Genomic DNA, 20,835 nt, shown 5'->3' with positions numbered 1-20,835 from the left:
TTCTTTAGAACTATCCACAGATGCACTCCTAGGGAGCATGTAGATGTTTTTACAGGTGAACCGAAAGAGATGGAGAGAGTCCAAGCACTCCACACGCTGCCTTTGGCAATGGACCCTGTTATTGTGAAGCTGTGCTCTGTTAAGCAAACGTGAGGTTCGATATCAGATAAACCCGGCATGAAGGCAGTATTTTCATTTTCTTCATAAAAATGTTAATTGTAAACAAAAGGATGTGCTATCTCTTGCATGCATATAAAATTTGGGGTTCTCATTGCTAGCTACTAAGTGACACAATGTATCAGGGGCCTTTGGTAAAATGTAGGCAAGGGTTTTCCTTTTTATATCTTGTCCCCCTCCCCCAAACAATGCTAGCTTGCATACAAAGAAGTTATCTCCCTTTCTCATATATTTGACTGATATTTTGTTTCTTTTATATCTTTCTCCAGTTGCTTCTTCTGTTTAGTGTCCCCCCCCCCTTACTTGGCATAGGCAGTGAGAACCAGGAATGGTGTGTGTTGAAGAGTTTCTTAGCCATTTCAAGTCCTGTTGTAAATCAAGACAGATTTACCAGAATGAAATTCGTACTGGATGTTTGTGTGTTCTTGCCTGGTGCGATAATACACTGTTGCACATACTGGCTCCTAAAAACATGGCAACAGTCAACTACCTTTCTAACAACTGAAGGATAGCCAAAAGGATACTGTGACCCTTTCTAAACAGCTCCATATTAGATGTACACTCAGTCACAGATACCATGTCCACCTGTGAATTCACTGATCAAAACTCTTTACTCAGTGAGCAGTACTGAGCTGTCCCTTCATCTCAGTACTTAACATACCACTTATGCTGAAGATGTTGGTCACTACATCATTTCCAGGTTTCATGTGTCAAAGTTGCTTTTAAATTCTCTAATGAAACAGCTACGTCTATTTCTGCCCTCCCTTCCTTCAGTAACAGAAAAGCCACAGTGGTTTCCAGATCAGATTCTCATCCAAATTTCATACAGCCTCAAAATTTCACCCTGTTTCTTAAGAGTAACCCACTCCCCTCTTCTTTTATAATAAGACTCTCAACACCCCCAAATTTAATCAATTGCTCATCAGAGGCTATGTTCTTATAATCTGCCATTTCTTCTGAAGATAAACAGTATCATTTTAGGCATTTGTGAAAGAGAATCATATTACTGGTGCTTAAGCAGTTTTTGCTTTTTTTTTTTTTAATCTTAATCCATCTTAAACCAGTGGAGCAGAAATATTTAAAAATGTTTCATTTCAAGCGGAGTTCATGATAAATTGCAATAATTGTGATGTGCCATAAATCCCAGAGCCTATGCATTTTGCATTTGATTCAGGATTGAGGTCAGGAAATTTGGAGAAATTTAAAGAAAATGATTCATCAGCCCTTTTGTTCTGTTGGCCAGGGTCCCGGGATTCTTGAGCTGTGCCCAGCTGACGAGCTTTTGAAGATGGCACAATAACTGTCCAGTGATGCCTGACCATGACAGCACAGCCCTCTTAAGCCGGCAAACCAAGAGGAGAAGGGTTGACATTGGAGTGAAAAGGACAGTAGGGACAGCATCTGCATTTTTTGCTAAGGCAAGGGCAACGTTTTTCAGTGCCATGAATCCCCAAGGTTCAGAGCAGGATGTTGAATATTCTGTGGTGCAACACGCAGATGGGGAAAAGTCGAATGTACTCCGCAAGCTGCTGAAGAGGGCGAACTCGTATGAAGATGCCATGATGCCTTTTCCAGGAGCAACTATAATTTCCCAGCTGTTGAAAAATAACATGAACAAAAACGGTGGCACCGAGCCCAGTTTCCAAGCCAGCGGACTCTCTAGCACAGGCTCCGAAGTACATCAGGAGGATATATGTAGCAACTCTTCAAGAGACAGCCCCCCAGAGTGTCTTTCCCCCTTTGGCAGGCCTACTATGAGCCAGTTTGATGTGGATCGCTTATGTGATGAGCACCTGAGAGCAAAACGCGCCCGGGTTGAGAATATCATTCGGGGTATGAGCCACTCCCCCAGCGTGGCATTAAGAGGCAATGAAAATGAAAGAGAGATGGCCCCGCAGTCTGTGAGCCCCCGAGAAAGTTACAGAGAAAACAAACGCAAGCAGAAGCTGCCCCAGCAGCAGCAACAGAGTTTCCAGCAGCTGGTTTCAGCCCGAAAAGAACAGAAGCGAGAGGAGCGCCGACAGCTGAAACAGCAGCTGGAAGACATGCAGAAGCAGCTGCGCCAGCTGCAGGAGAAGTTCTACCAGGTCTACGACAGCACAGACTCTGAAAATGATGAAGATGGCGACCTGTCTGAAGACAGCATGCGCTCGGAGATCCTGGATGCACGGGCTCAGGACTCGGTGGGGCGCTCAGACAATGAGATGTGTGAGCTGGACCCAGGGCAGTTCATCGACAGGGCCCGAGCCCTAATCAGGGAGCAGGAGATGGCGGAGAACAAACCTAAGCGAGAAGGCAGCAACAAAGAAAGAGACCACGGGCCAAACTCCTTGCAGCCAGAAGGCAAGCATCTGGCAGAGACCTTAAAACAGGAGCTGAACACGGCCATGTCGCAGGTCGTGGACACAGTGGTCAAAGTCTTCTCAGCCAAACCCTCTCGCCAGGTTCCTCAGGTCTTCCCACCTCTCCAGATCCCCCAGGCCAGATTCGCAGTCAATGGGGAAAACCACAATTTCCACACAGCCAACCAGCGCCTGCAATGCTTTGGTGATGTCATCATTCCGAACCCCCTGGACACCTTTGGCAATGTGCAGATGCCTAGTTCCACAGACCAGACAGAAGCCCTTCCCCTGGTGGTTCGCAAAAACTCATCCGAGCAATCTGCCTCTGGCCCGGCCACTGGTGGCCACCACCAGCCCCTGCACCAGTCGCCCCTCTCTGCCACCGCAGGCTTCACCACCCCCAGCTTTCGCCATCCCTTTCCCCTGCCCTTGATGGCGTACCCATTTCAGAGTCCACTAGGTGCTCCCTCCGGCTCCTTCTCGGGAAAAGACAGAGCCTCTCCTGAGTCCTTAGACTTGACTCGGGACACAACGAGTCTGAGGACCAAGATGTCATCCCACCATCTGAGCCACCACCCCTGTTCACCAGCACACCCACCCAGCACTGCAGAAGGACTCTCTTTGTCACTCATAAAGTCCGAGTGTGGAGATCTTCAAGATATGTCCGACATCTCACCTTATTCGGGAAGCGCAATATCCTTTTATCTTTCCCCTCAAGAACGAGCATAAACAAAACCCAAAGAAGGTCTGTGCGAAACTTAGGTTCCCACGCTGTATAGGATGATATATGTCAGCATGTTTTCTATGTGTTATGGGAGGTTTAGTTTTGTTTGGGTTTGGGGACTTTGAGAAGCTTCACTATGCAGCTCAGGCTAGACTAGGTTTCCCAAGATACTCAGATGACAGGCCTGGACCACAGTGACCAGCCTCCTTAAGAACGCTGTCTTCCCTATTACTCGCTATGACAGGCTTGTGACAGCCATGTGCTGGGTGTTTCTGATTGCAGAGAAACTTAAAAACCGACCCCAACATCTCTATAACTTCGACAAGTACTTCATTGCCTCTAGTAACTGTTTCCAAGGTGATTTCCCAACAGTGGCTTTTTTTTCCTCCCTGCTTTTCTTCCTGTGCGACTTTCTTGTCTCCTTTCTTGAGAGTAGAGGTGGGGTGGGGGGATGGAGGTGGGGAGACACCTTGTAAATACTGAATTTTATAAAGATGGTAAGTTTCATGACAGAAGTAAGGAGAAAAGGCAGTTTTCAGACCTGCGACTCTGAGAATTCTCACTGTCAGCTGCCTTTAAGGCTGCTGTGGGCTGCAGAGGCCTGACTGCATCTTTCATGAAGATGCTGTGCTGTGGGACAGGTAGCCATAGGTGTGGGGAGGGCATGTCTTCTCTCTTTAATCTCAAGTGAGACTGTTTTAAAGGAAGCAGGCAGGTACTGATTTATTCTGGTGGTTTTAGTCTCTCTCTCGATCACCGAGGCTCGTTCCTGGGTCTGGGGCAGCTGGCTGTACGCATGAGTGACCCCTGCTCAGCCAAACACAGAAATCTTTTGTCCTAACATACACAAAGCAAATTATTTTTGAAAACGAGAGAACACAGTTAAATCCAAAACTCAGCGTATGAAAACGGCCCCTTTAATGATTCTTCTCTGTCCTGAGCCTGACTTAGGTAGAGATGCTGCACATGTCTTTAGCAGATCTCTTCTGTATTCATGTGTTTTTAATCTATAACTTTTTCCTTCTACAAATCGAGCCTTTCAAATTTTTTTTTAAATCTTGTGGTTGGTTGTCTTTGGGGTGTGGGGAGAACAGTAGCATTTGGGGGCAGGGGGAGGCAGGCCTCTTGGATAACAAATTACCAGATGGATATAAAATTTAGCAATTAAGTTGGCTGTTACTAAATTGGGAATTTTGAGCAATTGTCTTGATGACTAGAAATTGACATTTTAGTAGCTAAGCCCACTCCAGAATCATCATGGATGTTCCAAGTCCCCAGGTTGGTTGAGATATCATATCATATCATATCATATCATATCATATCATATCTCGCTCCTTCAGGGCAGTCTGGTAACGGGAACTGAAGCCAGGAGGAGCAGGAGACTCCCCGGGCCACTCAGTCCAGCATCTCCTTCCCACCCCAGCAAGATAAAACCATCTTGGTCAAAGACAAAGCCGCTGAGGTCTCAGATCTGGGTCTGAGCATGTTTGCTGGTTCAAAACCCTTCATTCAGTGCACCAAAAGCTAAACCTCACAGTTGTGCTCTGTATTACCAGCCGGCGACATTCCTGGAGCAGACTTGAGAGGAAGAAGACAGGATAGCTTGAGTGGTTGTCAACCTCCCCACAAGAACCATCATGTTAGGCTAATGTCTGAGGTTTGACTTGGTTGCACCTCAGAGAACTGCATTTTAAAACAAACATTAAGTGGCAGTCTTTCTGTTTCCTGTCTCCTGTCTTCCTGTTTCTATCTCCCATCTCTCGGTTTCTGTCTCTCTGTCCCTTTGTCTCTCTGTCTCTGTCTTTCTGTCTCCCATCTCTCTCTCTCTCTGTCTCTCTCTCTCTCTCTCTCTCTCTCTCTCTCTCTCACACACACACACACACACAGAGAGAGAGAGAGAGAGAGAGAGAGAGAGAGAGAGAGAAATACATGCTCATTTTGGTGACCAGCTAATCTAGGTTTTGAAACCCTTAAAGTACACAGAAAAGTCTCACTAATAATGGCAGCTTTCTAAGGTTTGGACTTCTTATCATGATCGGACAATTATGATCACACCCCTTTTTTTGTTAGCTTGGATTTCTAGGGAAAGAAAAGTCCCTTAGTTTGTCTAAAGTGTCCCATGAGCTCACTCTGCGCCCTCTCTATCTAAATCCCCTGAGGAATTTTGAGGATTTAAACGGAAAGGAGTCCCTTCCCTCCCCATACACCCTTGGCTATAAAGAAACTGTGGGAGCATCTTCTGGGAGTGGCTATTCTCTTTCCCTCTGAGCTGTCCTGACAGGAGCCGACCCTGGTCACCTGAAGTACAGCTCACTCAGCTCCGGGGCTGCTCTCTTCCTCAGGCTGCACGGCCTCAGGCATCTTGTTAACCATTAGCCATTTTGTTCCCCCACTGTTGGGCTCTAACCTCTGGCTCTCTGCTCTCTTCACTCACTGCTCCTGTGACTGCTCAGCTCCTTAAAAGATCAAATTTTGGGGAAAGAACAGGCAAGTCTCATCAGGAAACCAGTCTCCATTTGGACCTGCTTCCTAGGTCGGGGCTGTGGTGCCCACGACTCGCCTGGCTCAGATACCTAATGCTCTACAGAACTATTTTGTCTATTCAGTTTTAGACCAAAACAAACAACAACAAAAAACATAAAACAGAAACAAACAAAAAAAGACAAAACAAACTAAAACAAAACCCCCCAAATCTCAATCTTTGCTTGGTAAAATCTTGAGGAATCATTGCAAGTAATGTTTTACTTCAGTTTTGTTCTACAAGGTCCTAGGGAGAACAATATTAATGGACAGGAATAGTCATGTACCGGGATGGTACTTAGCGACCAATGTCACTGTGCGTTTACAGTTCTTTAAATGGTGACAAATAACTTTAATTTTTAAGTCCCTGGCATGCTAGAGCGAACCCAGGGTCTTCTGCATGCTAAGCAGACAACTTGCCCACTGAACAGTCACTCCAAGACAACGCCATTTCCCTCTTCAAGAACATTTCTTTCTTGCTCCAGAGGGCATTCCTGTTTCTTAGTGAAGTCACCACGATGAAAGGTGGTGGCGGATACTCGTTTCTCAAGCAGCTACAGGTTCTGCTTAGCACTTAGTCATTTATGTTTGAAATATGAGGCTCCCAGCCTTGTGGTCCTTCTTGAAAGGAGTCCTCATGTTCATATTCAATGGAATTTCAGTGCACCTGGTCAAAGAGCTCATGTCTTGGGTATAAAACTGTGTGTCCAGTATCTTTGCAAATGAATCCGTTTAATCAAATATTAAGTTTTATTCAAATCCCCAGAGAGTCAGTCAGCCAATTGTCTTCCTTCATGATGTTTCTTGTCCCTCATCTTCTTTGCATCTCAAGAAAAAAAAAGCCTTGTATCCACCTTTCCCATTTGCATCCACCATGCTCAGCCACAAAGTTGTCAGATGAACCATTAAGAGATGTGCGGCTGGAGGTCCTCAGCCTGCTCTTTGGGCTTGACATTTGCAAAGAATGTCACATGATTACTTTGCCCCCACCCCTACGGCCCCCCGGAGAAAGAAAAAACTGTTTTGTGGCATAGATTGATGTCTAACCATAAAGCACCAGTTGAAAACAATGATTGTTTTTGGTTGTTCTTTTTGGTTTGTTGAGACAAGGCTTCACTATGTGGCCTAGGCTGGCCTTGAGATTATGGCAATTCTCCTGCCTCAGCCGTCCTCACGCTGGGATTACAGGTGTGAAGTATGACCTTTGACATTTTGAGAAGCCTCGGAGACCCTCAGAATTTAACATGTAACCGAAATCCGGAATGGCTATAAGCACCTAACCATCTAAAGAAAAAAAAAAGTCCCTAAAACAAACAAACAAAACCTCACACAGCTTTCTGATGATGTCAGACGCCTCATAGAGTGATGACTGACTCTGTCTCCGTCACTAAATGAGAGCTTAGCTCTTTTCCTTCCACTGGATTTTCTTGAGAAAGTCTCAGAAAAGGGAAAAATCTGTCTCCAAGTGCTTAGAAATGAGATAACCGTCTTCCCTACGTGGACTGCAGCTTGAGACCGAGTTCAACTAGGAAACAAATTTATTTTTCTTCCCGTAGCCTTCAGGGCCCTATTGCATGTGCTCTCTGCCGCCTGGGCTGCTCCTCCTGCGGCTGCTGTTTAGGTCAGGTTGTATTGTGCTTGGTAAACAAACCGTATTGAGGCTCAGGTTGTTTGAAATCAGGTTCAGCTGTAGCCCTCTCCTTCCCTGATATCCTTTATATGTCTGAGCAGATGTCTTTCATTAATTTATGGATTTATCATCTTTTCTTCCCCCCCTCTCTTTTTACACCTGGCAGCCGTCTCAAGTTTCTGCAGTTATTGTCTATTTTGCATTACACATAGAATTGAATGTCATCTGTCTTCACAAAGCTGAGAAGCTGGGCTGCTGGGACAGCGCTTGTTTGCACCCCTCCCCTCCCCCGCCCCTTACCTCCTTAATATTTATTTGTGCTCATTTTCTTTCCTGGCCTTGAATGGAGCGCGGCTCAGCCCGTGTTCAGTACAGCTGTATGTTTACTGAATCTATTCCATCGTGAGTCATTGTGCGTGTGTAAGTATCCAGGAAACAGCTAGTGCCTTCTTGGAAGAGCAGTTGCTTTCAGCACAAGCACTTAAAAGGGAAATTAACCAATTGGTCAGTTCGGATTGATTTTGAGGAGGAAAAAAAAAGGGGGGATTATCTAACTGCTGGCTTTTAAATGTTTCATTAGCTATTTTTAATAGTTTATTAGAAACATATATTTTATGAGAATTTTATCTTAATTACACAGGATCGAGAGGGACAGAGACAGAGACAGGCTGTGTTCTCTTTGGACAGATCTTTCCAGGTATTACCAACCGGAAACATCTTGAAGCAAAAAAAAAAAAAAAAAACCTTGAGCAATCCAAATCAGAATAATGTTTTTTTTCATTAAATAAAAAGCCTCTAAATTCTGATCAAAAGAGAATGAGATTTTTTTTAATACAAAGAGCTGAAATATCTTAACAAAATTTAGATGCACAGAAAGCCCCAGGGTATTTGGGCAACCTTGTGCCTCTCTGAGACAGAGGGCAAAACAGTTTGTCTTTTGTATAAGATCAAATCTTCAAGATTTGGGACTTAGAATCATAGGCAGGGCTCTCTGAAAGAAAAGATTAGAACCCTGATGGAAGATATTCATCCAAGTTTGGGCTCCCTTAAAACTCTTATCATGAGGCTGGAGACAGCTTGTAGCCATGATTTCACTTACCCATTTGGACAGATGGCCCTGAAGTGTGCCGGCTCCTTTAGTTGTCTCCATCAGTCTAATGGAGGTTACTAGAGGGCCTTTCAGCCTTTCCTTGGCACAACAAGTATGTCAGTCATAAATTATCGTCTTTGTAATCATTAAGGACCTTAAACAAAAACACAAGTTCAGTTAAGCTGCTTTGGCTTGCACACAGAAAATTCAAAATTTATTTCTTCAATGTTTACTCTCAGTTACACACACACACACACACATACACACACACACATACACATGAGCATTTGTTGACTTTTCCATTTAAAAACAAAGGGGATCTTTTTGTTTTAAAAAAACAATGCAGGATATAAAAGAGGGTGTGTTTGTCTTCGGAACACATTCACGGCAGAGTGTTTGTTTGGTCAGGAGTAGTCAAGAAGAGCTTATCGATATTAATTTGATTGTGTATATCTCTAGATCCTTTCTGGTTCCCCCCACTATTCTTGCAGTGCCATTCCTAATGGGAGGTACCGGGAACTGGTTCTCTTTCCCAAATATCTATGTTTATCTGATGTGCAATTTTCACTGGGTAGCTGAGAGTTGTTGTGTGGGTCTCTCTCTCTCTCTCTCTCTCTCTCTCTCTCTCTCTCTCTCTCTCTCTCTCCCCACCCCGTTTTCCAGCCTTATTTTTTCCCACTCCCCTTTAAGAGACAGTCCTTAGAGGAGCCTCCAGGAAGGACCCTTAATTGACCTTGTGGGGGGACCACATTGATTTTCTCCACGTGCGTCTTCATCTCTGATAAATTATAAAGCCATTAATTTGCTGAGGAAATGGCAGGGCCAGGCTGCGGCACAGATGTGACCAGAGCCATCCCAGCTCGGAGCCTGCTGAGGCGTGCCAAGGATCTGGGAGAGATTCGGGCAGCCTGGATTGTTATGGTTAGCCTGCCATTCTCCTGGGAACTGTTTTCGTTGCCACTGTTTACAGATCTAAAAGGTGATGATGTTTCTAGATAAATAGCCCTTCTTATTTGGGGTAAGTGGCTACTTATTGATCTACTAACCCACATGTATTGATTTGTTAGCCCCCAACTTCTGTGTCATTCTCAAAGGAGTTAACTATAAATCCAGGACGGGAAAATCGTATTTGGCGCTGGACCGTTGCTTTAACAAAAGCGACACCCCACTCCTGCTCTCTCCTGCCAGGCTACCCCCTCCCAAGTTTGAGCTGTCATTTTAAAGGAAACAGATCAAAGGCAATCAAGACAAGACAGGAGAAACTGAGTCTTGAAGTTTCGCTGTGTTAGCGTTAGGAGATGAGACGCAACACTTTCGTGATCACGTTTAAAAGAACGTGTTGTGCAGCTAGCTTACCCAGGCTGGCTTGATCATCTGGTGCAAACTGCAGAGCGTAGAGAAAGGAGCAAAGAGAGAAGGCAGCTGTGGCGAAGAAAGGGAGGAAGTCCTAGCCTAAGACCCTGCAGTGGGCTTTAGGCTGGCTGTCTCCTTAGCAACAAGTGTATGGATAGCATACTGGACTAAACGGAGAGGAGGGCTTGGGCATGCCTATCAGGCAGGTGAGTCAAGAATCTGTAGCTGAACTGTGCGTCCCACCCCTTCCCTTTGGCAATCCGAGACAGGCAGTGAATATTCTGAGCACAAGGTGGCCAGTTAGTGTTGGATTCCAGAAGCCATGTGGATGACCACCCAGCCTTCCCAGGGTTGCTTACAGGATGTTAGTGTGTGTGGAGTTGGGGACAGGAGGGACACACCCTTTTTTAACCTTGTTTGTGCCTTAACCAGTTGCATCCCACATGCAGGAAGGGCTATCACCCAATCACTTGAAAAAGGCAAAGCTCATGTTCTTTTACACCCGTTACCCCAGCTCCAACATGCTGAAGACCTACTTCTCGGATGTGAAGGTAGGGACTGACCTTCTCACTGGCTTTCATTGTCTGTGATGATCTGGACTCTCAGGAGTTAACGGAGATGAGTGTGGGGCCACTTCTGACTGCACCTGTGGCATGATTGGCTGTTTTTCTTGTCTATTTGTCTGAAAGTGTGAAGTGAAGTTACCACTCTGTCCATTAAAACCCAGGGATGTTTCCTAAGTCTCATGGGTTATCAGCACAGTCCTGGAGGTTTTGCCTCTGTCGTTACATGTCTTAATAGCTTCCTATATGAATCTCCACTAGTTATGTCTGCACCTTCCAGGAAAAAAAAAGATTTCTACTGCCCCCCCAACAGTAAACTGTTTCTGTTTTTGTTGGTTTTTCCATATTTGTGCCTCTGAAAGCTAACTTTTAGCACCTCCTTCCCCTCCCTCTGAAAGGAGTGTACACTGAAATTCTCTGTGCAGTAGCTGCTTAAAAACAAAAGTGATGATTGTCTCTTATTTACAACTTAATTTGTTGTTGATGTGGAGTACACTGAGCATAAGGGGACGAATAAAGTGACAGATTCAGGACACATTATTCAAATGAGGATATGAAAGCCGTCGGCCTACAGCTGCAGCCCCCTCGTTCTATGGAATCCGGGGACCTCCTGGTTCTCTCTGCACATGTGTGTGCGTGTGCCTGTGTGTGTGCATGAGTGTGTGTCTGCCTGTGTGCGCGTGTGCATGAGTGTGTGTCTGTGTCTCTGTGTATATGTGCATGTGTGTGTCTGTGTGTCTGTGTGTGTCAGTGTATGTGTGAGTGTGTGTGTCTGGGGGTGTTGTGTGGGTTGAAGTAATTATTTGCATCAACTTGATGCCATGTTAAACATCGATAATTTTTTAAAAACATAGACTGGGTTTTGATGATAATGACACAGTATCTTATCCAAGGAATATGATAAACTTTACATTAGCTGATATAGGTTTAGGGGTTGGTGGTCCCCTGCCTACCTCCCTGTATACAAGTTTTGATTTGTTCAAACAAGAGCTCTCAAGCCACCAAGACATGCCTGCACTTGCCCCCTCCCTCACGCAGAGCTCGCCTGCCCCTCACACCCAAGTCGAGCCCCTGCTTTACTCTGCCTGTTGGTTCCCACCACTCTTGTTTAGTTTGGCTTCACTGGGAAAGTTTTGTTTCCCTTCCTGTTTGCTTCTGAACGATGTATCAACTTTTGCTCTTTCTTTCTCGGCCTGCTTCTTATGTAAAGGTGTCTTCTTTTCCCCATGCAGTACCAACAAGCTTCCCAGAAAGGGAACAGTAGTCTAAGGTTGACAGAGGGGCCACAGGCACTCAAGAGACTGGAGCCACAGGGAGCCGGGAAAGGGGCTTGTATTTGGAGGTGGCTCTCTACAATAGACTTACTGGTTGGAACAAGTTCAGAACGGGGCAGTTTTAGTTTCACTCACAGACAAACTCAACTGTTTGACAATGGGACAAGACATTGTCATGCTCAAAGTTCATACTCAAGAACTGAACAATAAAGATACATGCACACACAAAGTCACACACACACACAAACACACACAGAGAGACATATATAGACAGAGACACACACAGACGTACATAGTCACACAGACACACACAGACACACAAAGATGAATCTTGTTACCTCCTGATTCATCCCTCTTACTGCACTGATCTGTTGCATTTTTATAACATTATGACATTGCCTGATATATTTTTATATAGCACCTTTACCCAGAGACAAACCAAAAAAATTTGTAAATACAGGGGACACTCACTCAGCAGTAAAATGAGCCTCCTGGGGGAGGGGTGGAAAACCCAAGCCATTTTGAGCCAAACAGCACCACTCAAAATAAGATACAGACATTAAAAATGTTCCAGGCTCTATGCATTTGCATGAATAGTGAGTGACTTCAGTGTGCAATATCATAAATCTGAGAGAAAAATTCATTTTTTAAAGAATGTACCCATAAACTGGCTATACAAATAACCACATACTCTGTCCACACCACAATAAAATACCTGGGAAAATGTTTTATTTTTAAAAGCTCTAATATTCAATTATGGAGTCACACTTAGCACGCTGGGAGAAACGGAAGCTAAAGTATGGGTTTAGCTGAGTATTAATTATCCTTCTTGATGAGAGAGAAGCGGTAGCATGTGCAACCTGCTGCAGAAAACCAGGCAGGCTCATTCCTCCTTTATTTTGGGGATGAATTAGATGTTTTAACTTTCCTAATTACATCTTTTAATTTGGCTAGTGATAAGTGAGTTTGTGTTCCTTGAGCTGATGGAATCAGTGGTGCTAAGACGACGTGCTCAGAGGCAGTTTAAGTGAGGGGTGGGGGTGGGAGGCTGTAGAACGTTCAGGGGTGACAGCAGAGCAGGCTGAGTCTTCCCTAAAGAGAGGGTGACCCCCAAGTCTGAGCGTTGATTCTCTGCCTACACACAGACATGAGCACATTATTCTGTAGTGCATATAGCCACGTAAATCATATCCGTTTTTTCCCCAAGGCTAAGAGAACAAGGTGATGTGGGATACATGTGTGCACAATGAAGGGTTTTATTGTAGTTAGGATCCAAAAAACCACTGCAGAATTGGGAGTGTCCAGGGAGCGAGGAGAGGACCCCTAAAATTTCAACAGAAACACCACTCAGTTATCTTCAAAAGCATCCATCCCCTGGATTAGGGCACATTCATCTAAAAATAATCCCAACCCCAGTAAAAATATACTTTTTTAAGATGTCAAGCCATTTCCACTTCAAATAGTGACTGGACACTAGTTTTGCAATAAGAACTAACCCAGAGAAACAGTTATGCAGAGAATATTTAATTTCTTGAGGTATCTGTGACCTAGATACCTGTCACAACTGTAGCTGGAGATTGGGTGTTGGGTGGAGTTCATCCTTCAGGGAGCAACTGCACGTGAGCCCAGACCTCCCTCCAGGCCTGGACCCAATGCTAACCATCCCCAAGTGGCTCCCACTGCAGAAGGAGATAGATTTTCTCCAGCTACTCAGGAGGGGAAGAGGTAGAAGGGAGTCGCAGGCACTCAGATATGCTGGTGTGGAAATGATGGAAAATGAGGCAAATCCTGGACCACCGTAGTTTAACTCTTCCAGTGAGAATCTGAAGTTGTATGCTCTCTCAGAGAATCCAGCTCCGCTCCCTCCGGAGGACACTGAGGCGAGCACTTCCACCCGTGGTGATTTCAGGTCCACTGAGAAGTGTGTACATGTACAGGAGATGCCCGGATGGAAGGGCTGCTCTGCCCTCCTGCTCGCTGCCCGGTGATTTTAACCTCCCCACCAGTAACTCCTAGGCCACTGAGCACAACAGATTCCGTGTCAGCTCAGCTTTGAAGAGCAGACTCTCACAGGCTTCCAAGCCTGCAGTGTTAAATGATGTATCCTCTCTCCTCCACCCCCTGAGTCAACTGCTGCCTAGCCGGATTAAGGTGTCAGGTTGATTTGTTTTATACATCTTTTGACCATGCTCATTGAATATTTAGGAAGTTTCTCCAGCCCATATTGAGGCTGAGATGTCCCGTGGGAAGCATTAATCAAAGTCACAGAGACTCGTACACTCTGGAAACACAGCCCCTTTATTGAAGCGATTAGTTTGTGCAGTAACACATTAACACACCACCGAGCCTGCCTTTATAGAACAATTGATCCACTGCTCACAAAGCGCGACACAGAGCGCTCGGAATGAACTCTTTTAAAGTTGAATACTTTCCCTCCTTCCACGTGAAGATCTAGAGAACAGGCTGCTTGCAGTGGATGAAAAAAAAAAAAAGTCCATTTCATTTCCCTTGGTGGCTGGCGGGGAAAGCCCCGCTCTTGGGCCGTGGGTCCTGCTCATTTTGCCCATCTCGCGTTTGGAGTCTGTTGTTTCTGCCCATTCTCTTTCTCTCTGGTATTTCCAGCCTCCAACAATGTGCTTTAAATCTCCCTTTATGTCCCACTCCTACATAATGGTAAGAGCACTTACTTTTTTGTCTCCCTCCATTAGGTCATTCATGACCATTCTAGAAAAAAAAATACCCTTCTATTTTTCCCCTACAGTACTCTTGTCCACATGAGACAATGTCTTGTAACAATGCAGAGGTCTAATCTCCATGTCAAAGCAATTTTCATTCCCCAGTGCACAGCCTGCTATCATTTTGTAATGTTTTGTTTCTTGTTCTAAAAGAATTAAAAAGGAACAGTTAGCCGTCACGGGGGCCTGTAGGCCTTATCTCAGTGTCTGGAAATTTGGACAGTGTATTTTACTGCTGAGATAAATGGAAAGGAGTCCGACTTCAGCAAATCGTAATGGGTTTAAGTTCTATTGAAATCGGCCACCAGAAGATCAGATAACGGGGGTCCTTCAGTTGTCTTTCTAATCGGGTTCCCCGCGAGGCTGAATGGAGACAGAGCAGACGCACAGAGTGAAAATATAATTCTTGGACAGGTTAAGTACATGTTTGAACTCTTGCAAGCAGAAGGGGTTTGCTGATGACTTAATCATTTTCTGGTCAATTATCTGTAAGGGCCCTTGCAACTCCACGGCAATTAGGACGCAAGATGGCCTTTTGGGAGGAACACCAGCCTCCTGTGTCTGTTTCCTCGTGACTTCCATGCTCCACCATAAATTTTCATTCACTTATTATCTTTGCTAGGAGAGAAACAACTTTCTGCAGTAATTACAGCCCCACACACACTTTAGCTGTCATGTGGTTGCTGCCTGGATAGTCTCAGGACCAGGATTTCCTAAGTGTTCCTTGTTGATTTTTGATGGATGCACGGGCCTTTTCTGGGAGGCCCAGGGAAAGGAGTGGTCCCAATGACAGAAGACTTGGGTGTCTGTCAGTCTGCCGAGAGGAAGCGGTGGATTTATTGGTTTTGACTTGGCACTTTAGGACACACCTGTCCTTGCCGTGAGGAAAGCGGTCAATCAGGGCAGGACCATTTGCCAGCGCCCAGGAAGACATCTTCATTTCAAAGGTCGTTGCGAAGCCTGGGTAAACAGACTTTCAAAGCTCAATCATGCTATCGCAACTTGGCATTTAAAAAAGAAGTAATAAAGGTCCTATCTCTCTGCCATCTGTGAACTGTGTCTTAACTATGTCTCCCATAGACACAGCTGTCAAGGGAAGGGGCCATGGGCCTTCCAGTGCTGGGTACAGAGAGCACAGGCACAGACCAAGTCTCCCCTGACCACACTGGGAGTAAATACTGCAGGAGAACTCTAAAATGGATGGATTATGGAGAGATAGATGGGCATGGGGTCACCCAGCACCCCAACCCATAAAAACCTAGTCTTGCCATTCTACTGAAATGCAGGTTTCCCTCATTGAATGGGGTTACCATGCAGTGACAGAAATCCATATTTAAAAAATATACACAGAGCACATGCATCTGTAGACTTCACAGAAACACAGTGTATTTTTTTTAAGGATAATCTGATTTAAAATGTGGGTTCTCTACCTGAAGCACAGAAGGCGGTGCGATATGGTTTCTGTCATTGGAATGCTCTCTCAGACCTCTGCGGGAGATGTTCCATTCCTACGGCCGCCATTTTGATGGTTCTTAATACCAAGCTTTCCAGGTCAAGCGGGGAGTAGAACTTTAAAAGTGCTTGAGAAAACTCAACTAACAACAGCAGTGGCACGCTCACGTTTTTTTCAACATTTAAATTTAACAGTTCAACAGATGCATTACCTCCCAGCTCATCAAGTGGTTCAGCAATTTCCGCGAGTTTTACTATATTCAGATGGAGAAGTACGCGCGTCAAGCCATCAATGATGGAGTCACCAGCACAGAAGAGCTGTCCATCACCAGGGATTGTGAGCTGTACCGAGCCCTCAACATGCACTACAACAAAGCAAATGACTTTGAGGTAGGAACCAGTCTTCAATCTTTGGTCATTTCCCCTTTCCTTTATTGTATTTTTTTTTCCTGTGCTCTTTGGGAAAGATTCTGAATCTGTGTTTTGTGATGGTTTCTTACTTAAACACATCTCAGGATATTGTAAGGTAGATTAGCAACCATGGAGCTTCCCATAGGAATCACTGTGACTCACCCATGGCCACTACCATTCCCATCCTCCATCTCAGTTTATATGGAAGACCCAGTTGGCCACAGGAAAGGGAAGTAAAAAGTCTGAAGTGAAGGGCAAATATAGGATGATTTCATGTTCTGAGGTGATGTGAACATATTATATGCAGTATTTAACTACAAAGCTGCTTCTTAAGAAGTCTAGAGATGGTTAGGAAAGCAGCTCTGTGATTGGCATGAGAATTTACTAAGGATATTTCAAAAGAGATCCATTCACATCTTTTTTGCTCAAAAGTTTTAGTTGCATTTCCATTTGTTTGTTTAGTGTGTATACACAAATGGGAGGCCTTGGATGGGGGATATGCTTGAGCCATAGAGGGGACATCAAGTTCAGAGGACAACTTGTAGGAATTGGTTCACTCCTTCCAATCCTGTAGATCCCAGGTATCAAACTGGAGCCTTCAGGCATGGCCACAAGGGCTTCGAGTTGATGAGCCATCTTGCACTAGCCTTTCTTTTGCTATTATTTGTGTTGACTTTTGAGGGGAATGAGTAGCTTGTGTATTCCTCTTATATATGGGTATATTCTAGATGTGTGCAAAGCAATACAGGCCATTCCCAGGAAGCCATGTCCTTACAACAATGAGAGGTGTGTAGCTACGAGTCAGGTGTTTCTTTATAGTCTGATGTGGAGCCTCAGCAAACAGTTTTCATCCATGTGATGATGACTGTGTGAGACCAGAAGAACAAAGCTCGAAGTACTTACAAAGGCATCTGCTGAGCCCTGCTTGCCTGGGCAACAATAGCTGGAGGTGGGGGTATGGTGAGATTTCTGTGGACTGAAGCCCTGGGAAAGGGTAGACCAGATATCTATGACTTTACAAAGTTGATCCATTCCTTGACTCTTCTTGGTTAGATAGTGTCCCACATTGAGGGCAGAATTTGAAGGACTTTATGATAGTATTCTTGTTTTCTTCTTATAAATACCTAGGGATGCCCGGAAATATCCTTACATCAAGGGAAAGAGGAACGCTTATGATCTGGCTTTGTCTGTAGAGACCTGACGCCCTCATATTCTCACCGCTTTGTTCCCCACTGCTTTGGGCAATGCAGATCAGTTATAGGCTTATAAAGAGTGGAGTGTGCAAACTTTACAAGGGGGTAATCAGAGTTTTTCCTTAAAAGTTTGAATGGTTATCCTGTAAGCTACCAATTGTATCTTTATTGCCCAAGACCAGTGTGTTTCTTGCCACACATGCTGTAAATGATATTTCTCTCTGCTGATACATTAAAAATAGGGGTTCCTGGAGAGAGAGAGAGAGAGAGAGAGAGAGAGAGAGAGAGAGAGAGAGAGAGAGATGAGAGATGGAGGGTGGGAAGGTCAGAGGGCAACTTATGGGAGCGGTTTCTGTTTCACCATATGAATCCAAGATATTGAACTCAGGGATCGAACTCAGGTCATCAAGCTTGGCAGCGGGTGCTCTTATCCACAGAGCCATCTTAGCCCCCTCTATGTTAAAGCCAAGGTTTTCAAAGTCGCCTTTGAAACAGCACTGGTTGATTGTGTGGACAGCCTTGGAATTGCCTTCCAAAGCTGGAGTCGTGACAGTGGCTAAACTTTTAAAGAAATCTGTGGAAGAACTTGGTTTCTTCTTTCTTCTCTTCCATGTGTCTACACCAGGAGCTACTCCTGTGTACTAGTGAATTAATCATGTTATATTATAACAATTACTCATTGGGCAGGTACCTCAGCCTTCATAAAAAGACCTGCCAGTGTTCATGAGTCAATTTCTGATCATGCGTCAGAGGGGACAGGTCCTTCAAATGCACATTGGGACCTTCAGGGCATTTACACCTCCTTGCTGGAATTTAATCCCCTACACCTAGCAGAAGGAGAAAAAGGACACAAACAGGGGCCACTGGCTTCGAGAGGTGCCCTGCAAGCTGCTCCACTTAGCATCCTCCAAAGCCTCCTTCATATGATTACCATCTGATAACTTCTCTGTGAATCATATCCACCTCCAGCCAGGCCGCCTCTCCTTTATCTGCACAGTCTATTTTAAGAGTGCCCCACTGCAAGGAGAATGGGGCCTAGGCAGGAATCCTGTCACTTCTCATGTGACTTTGGGCAAGTCATTCAACTATTCTGAGGCTAATTCCTCCTTCACTTATAAGCAAAACCAAAAACTAAAACCAAACCAAACCAAACAAACAATGAACAAAACTTGAACTCTTTTCAGAAATGTGAGAAACAAGACTCAACAACATATACTCTGCTCTGACTCCTCTACATGGAAACCCATGAATGTGTGTGTAAGCATGCACACACTCATATAAACATAAACACACAGGCACTCACACACACATACGCAGTCATACACATACTCACACCCTCATATACACATACGCTCATACTCACATACATACAGAGTCACACACAGGCACTCACACTTGTACTCACACTCATGCACTCACACAAACATGCACATGCACTCATGCACACACAGGCACTCACGAAAACATATAACACAGTCACACACACAAACACACACTCAACACTCACACACACACATACAAAGTCACATACAGGCACTCACACTTGCACTCACACATACTCATACACTCACACATACATGCACATACACTCATGCATACACACACACACACAGACACTCACGCAAACATGAACTCACACAATGCACACACTCACACATGCACACACACAGGCACTCACACACGTGTGCACATAAATTCACATACTACTCAATAGTTTTTAACGCAGCTTCTCAGATTGGCACATTGACTTACAAACCTTCAGATAAGGGATCCCTTCTTTCTGTGCCTTTGAGCATGGAGGTCAGTGCTTAAGTGAGAAGCTTAAAAAGCCACCATTCTTATCATGGTAACCTTGCCAGTGTCAGCTGTGGCTGCGAGCCACAAGTAGCCCCGGCACCTCTTGCCGAATGCCTGGGCTGATAGTGCACACAGCTTCATAACATCAACTCTCTTCTCTTTATAACATCAACTAAAATAACCCAGTACTTTCAGTATAAGCTAGCTGAGAGGATGGAAAAACAGAGAAGAGTCGTAGCTCTTTCCAAAATTTTAAACGGAGATGAGCATAGTAGCAGAGAAATGGATGTAAGTCTACATTCTGCTCAAAGATCCGATCAGTGCAGAGAAGTAGGCTGTCCCTCTGTGAGCTGCTCAAGCCATGCGACATCTCGTGGATTGCATTTTAAATTTTCTCCTAAGGCCGGGAAGATGGAGATGGTGCGGTTAGTGAAGTGTTTGCAAGATGCCAGATGAACATTAGGACCTGAGTTCCAATCCACAGCACCCATGTAAAAGCTGGGAGGAGGGGGAGACAGGCAGATCTTGGGAGCCCAGTGGCCATGAATTCCAGGTTCGAAGAGAGTCCTTGTCTTAAAACAAGATGGGAAGTGACAGAGCAAGACATCAGATACCAATCTCTGACAGCCACGTGAACATGTACACATGTCCTACACAAACACTTGTGTATACCAATGATAAAACAGCCAATACCTGTTGACTGTTTACTGGTGTTGCCTTGGAAGAATCATGGTGTTAACTTTGCCTTACTGGGGGCAATAATGGTGACAAGGTACAAATAGATCAATGAGAGCCAAGCTTGACTGTTTTTTTTTTAAAAATTATTCCAAGTGGGCGGGACCCACCCGACAGACAGGCAGATGGGAGCAGGGGACGCTCTGACTTGCCCCTTCTGTGCTAGGACATTTCCTTCCTTCCTTTCTCCTTCTTACCCTCTAGCCTGTTCCTAATGGCTGTGGTACCTCTGCCATTGCTTGGCACCCTTCTCCCCCCAGTCCCTGACTCTGATGGTTCTGCAGGCCAGAGAGCAATGGTACCTGCCCTACAGATGAAGGAGGTTATCACTGGGCAGGAGGGAGTGGTTTGCAGAGGTTTGCTCTTCTAGCCCTGCACTCCCTGGCCTTTCTGATTCAGGACCTTCTGAGTGTATCAGCTTTCACAATTGCCCGGGCACTTGGCTTAGCATCCAGACGTAGGGTGTTGAGAGTTTGAGATGGCCCAGGGGATGAGGAAGAAGACACCAAAGGTGGGGGAAAGAATGCCACTTTTAGTCTGTACTAAAGGGAGGGGAGTTGGCTCCATCACCTGGGGTGGAACGTGCCGGTTTTGGACATGTTCACCAAGGTGTGCAGAAGAAGGCATGCGATTCCAGCATCTCCCCTCTCACTGACAAGGTTGGCAACAGGACATCCATCTTTCCAGGTGCCATGCTGTGTGTTTCCATGCTTCCTTCTCACCTCACTGTGAAGAGCTTCCAAAAGAAGTTTTTTGTTTGTTTGTTTGTTTGTTTGTTTGTTTTTTATGGGCATGGAAAGGAGGTTTGCCATTGCTTCCCAGCCTTTAAATCACACCCA

General features: G+C 45.0%; 1 protein-coding gene across 1 annotated transcript in view; it reads left to right on the top strand.

The window, feature by feature from the left end:
- Prox1 (prospero homeobox 1) overlaps nucleotides 1-20,835 on the top strand; it is a 47,713-nt gene that overhangs the window by 6,699 nt on the left and 20,179 nt on the right. The window contains exons 2-4 of the mRNA XM_052200533.1: nucleotides 1,421-3,212; nucleotides 10,280-10,387; nucleotides 16,056-16,250. Coding sequence (XP_052056493.1) covers nucleotides 1,488-3,212; nucleotides 10,280-10,387; nucleotides 16,056-16,250 — 2,028 coding nt within the window. The 5' untranslated portion in view covers nucleotides 1,421-1,487. The remainder of the gene's footprint in view (nucleotides 1-1,420; nucleotides 3,213-10,279; nucleotides 10,388-16,055; nucleotides 16,251-20,835) is intronic.

This window comes from Apodemus sylvaticus, chromosome 12 (assembly GCF_947179515.1).
Source record: "Apodemus sylvaticus chromosome 12, mApoSyl1.1, whole genome shotgun sequence".
NCBI lineage: Eukaryota > Metazoa > Chordata > Mammalia > Rodentia > Muridae > Apodemus > Apodemus sylvaticus.
The sequence above is the reverse complement of the archived record's forward strand: the minus strand, read 5'-3'. Positions and strand labels throughout refer to the sequence as shown.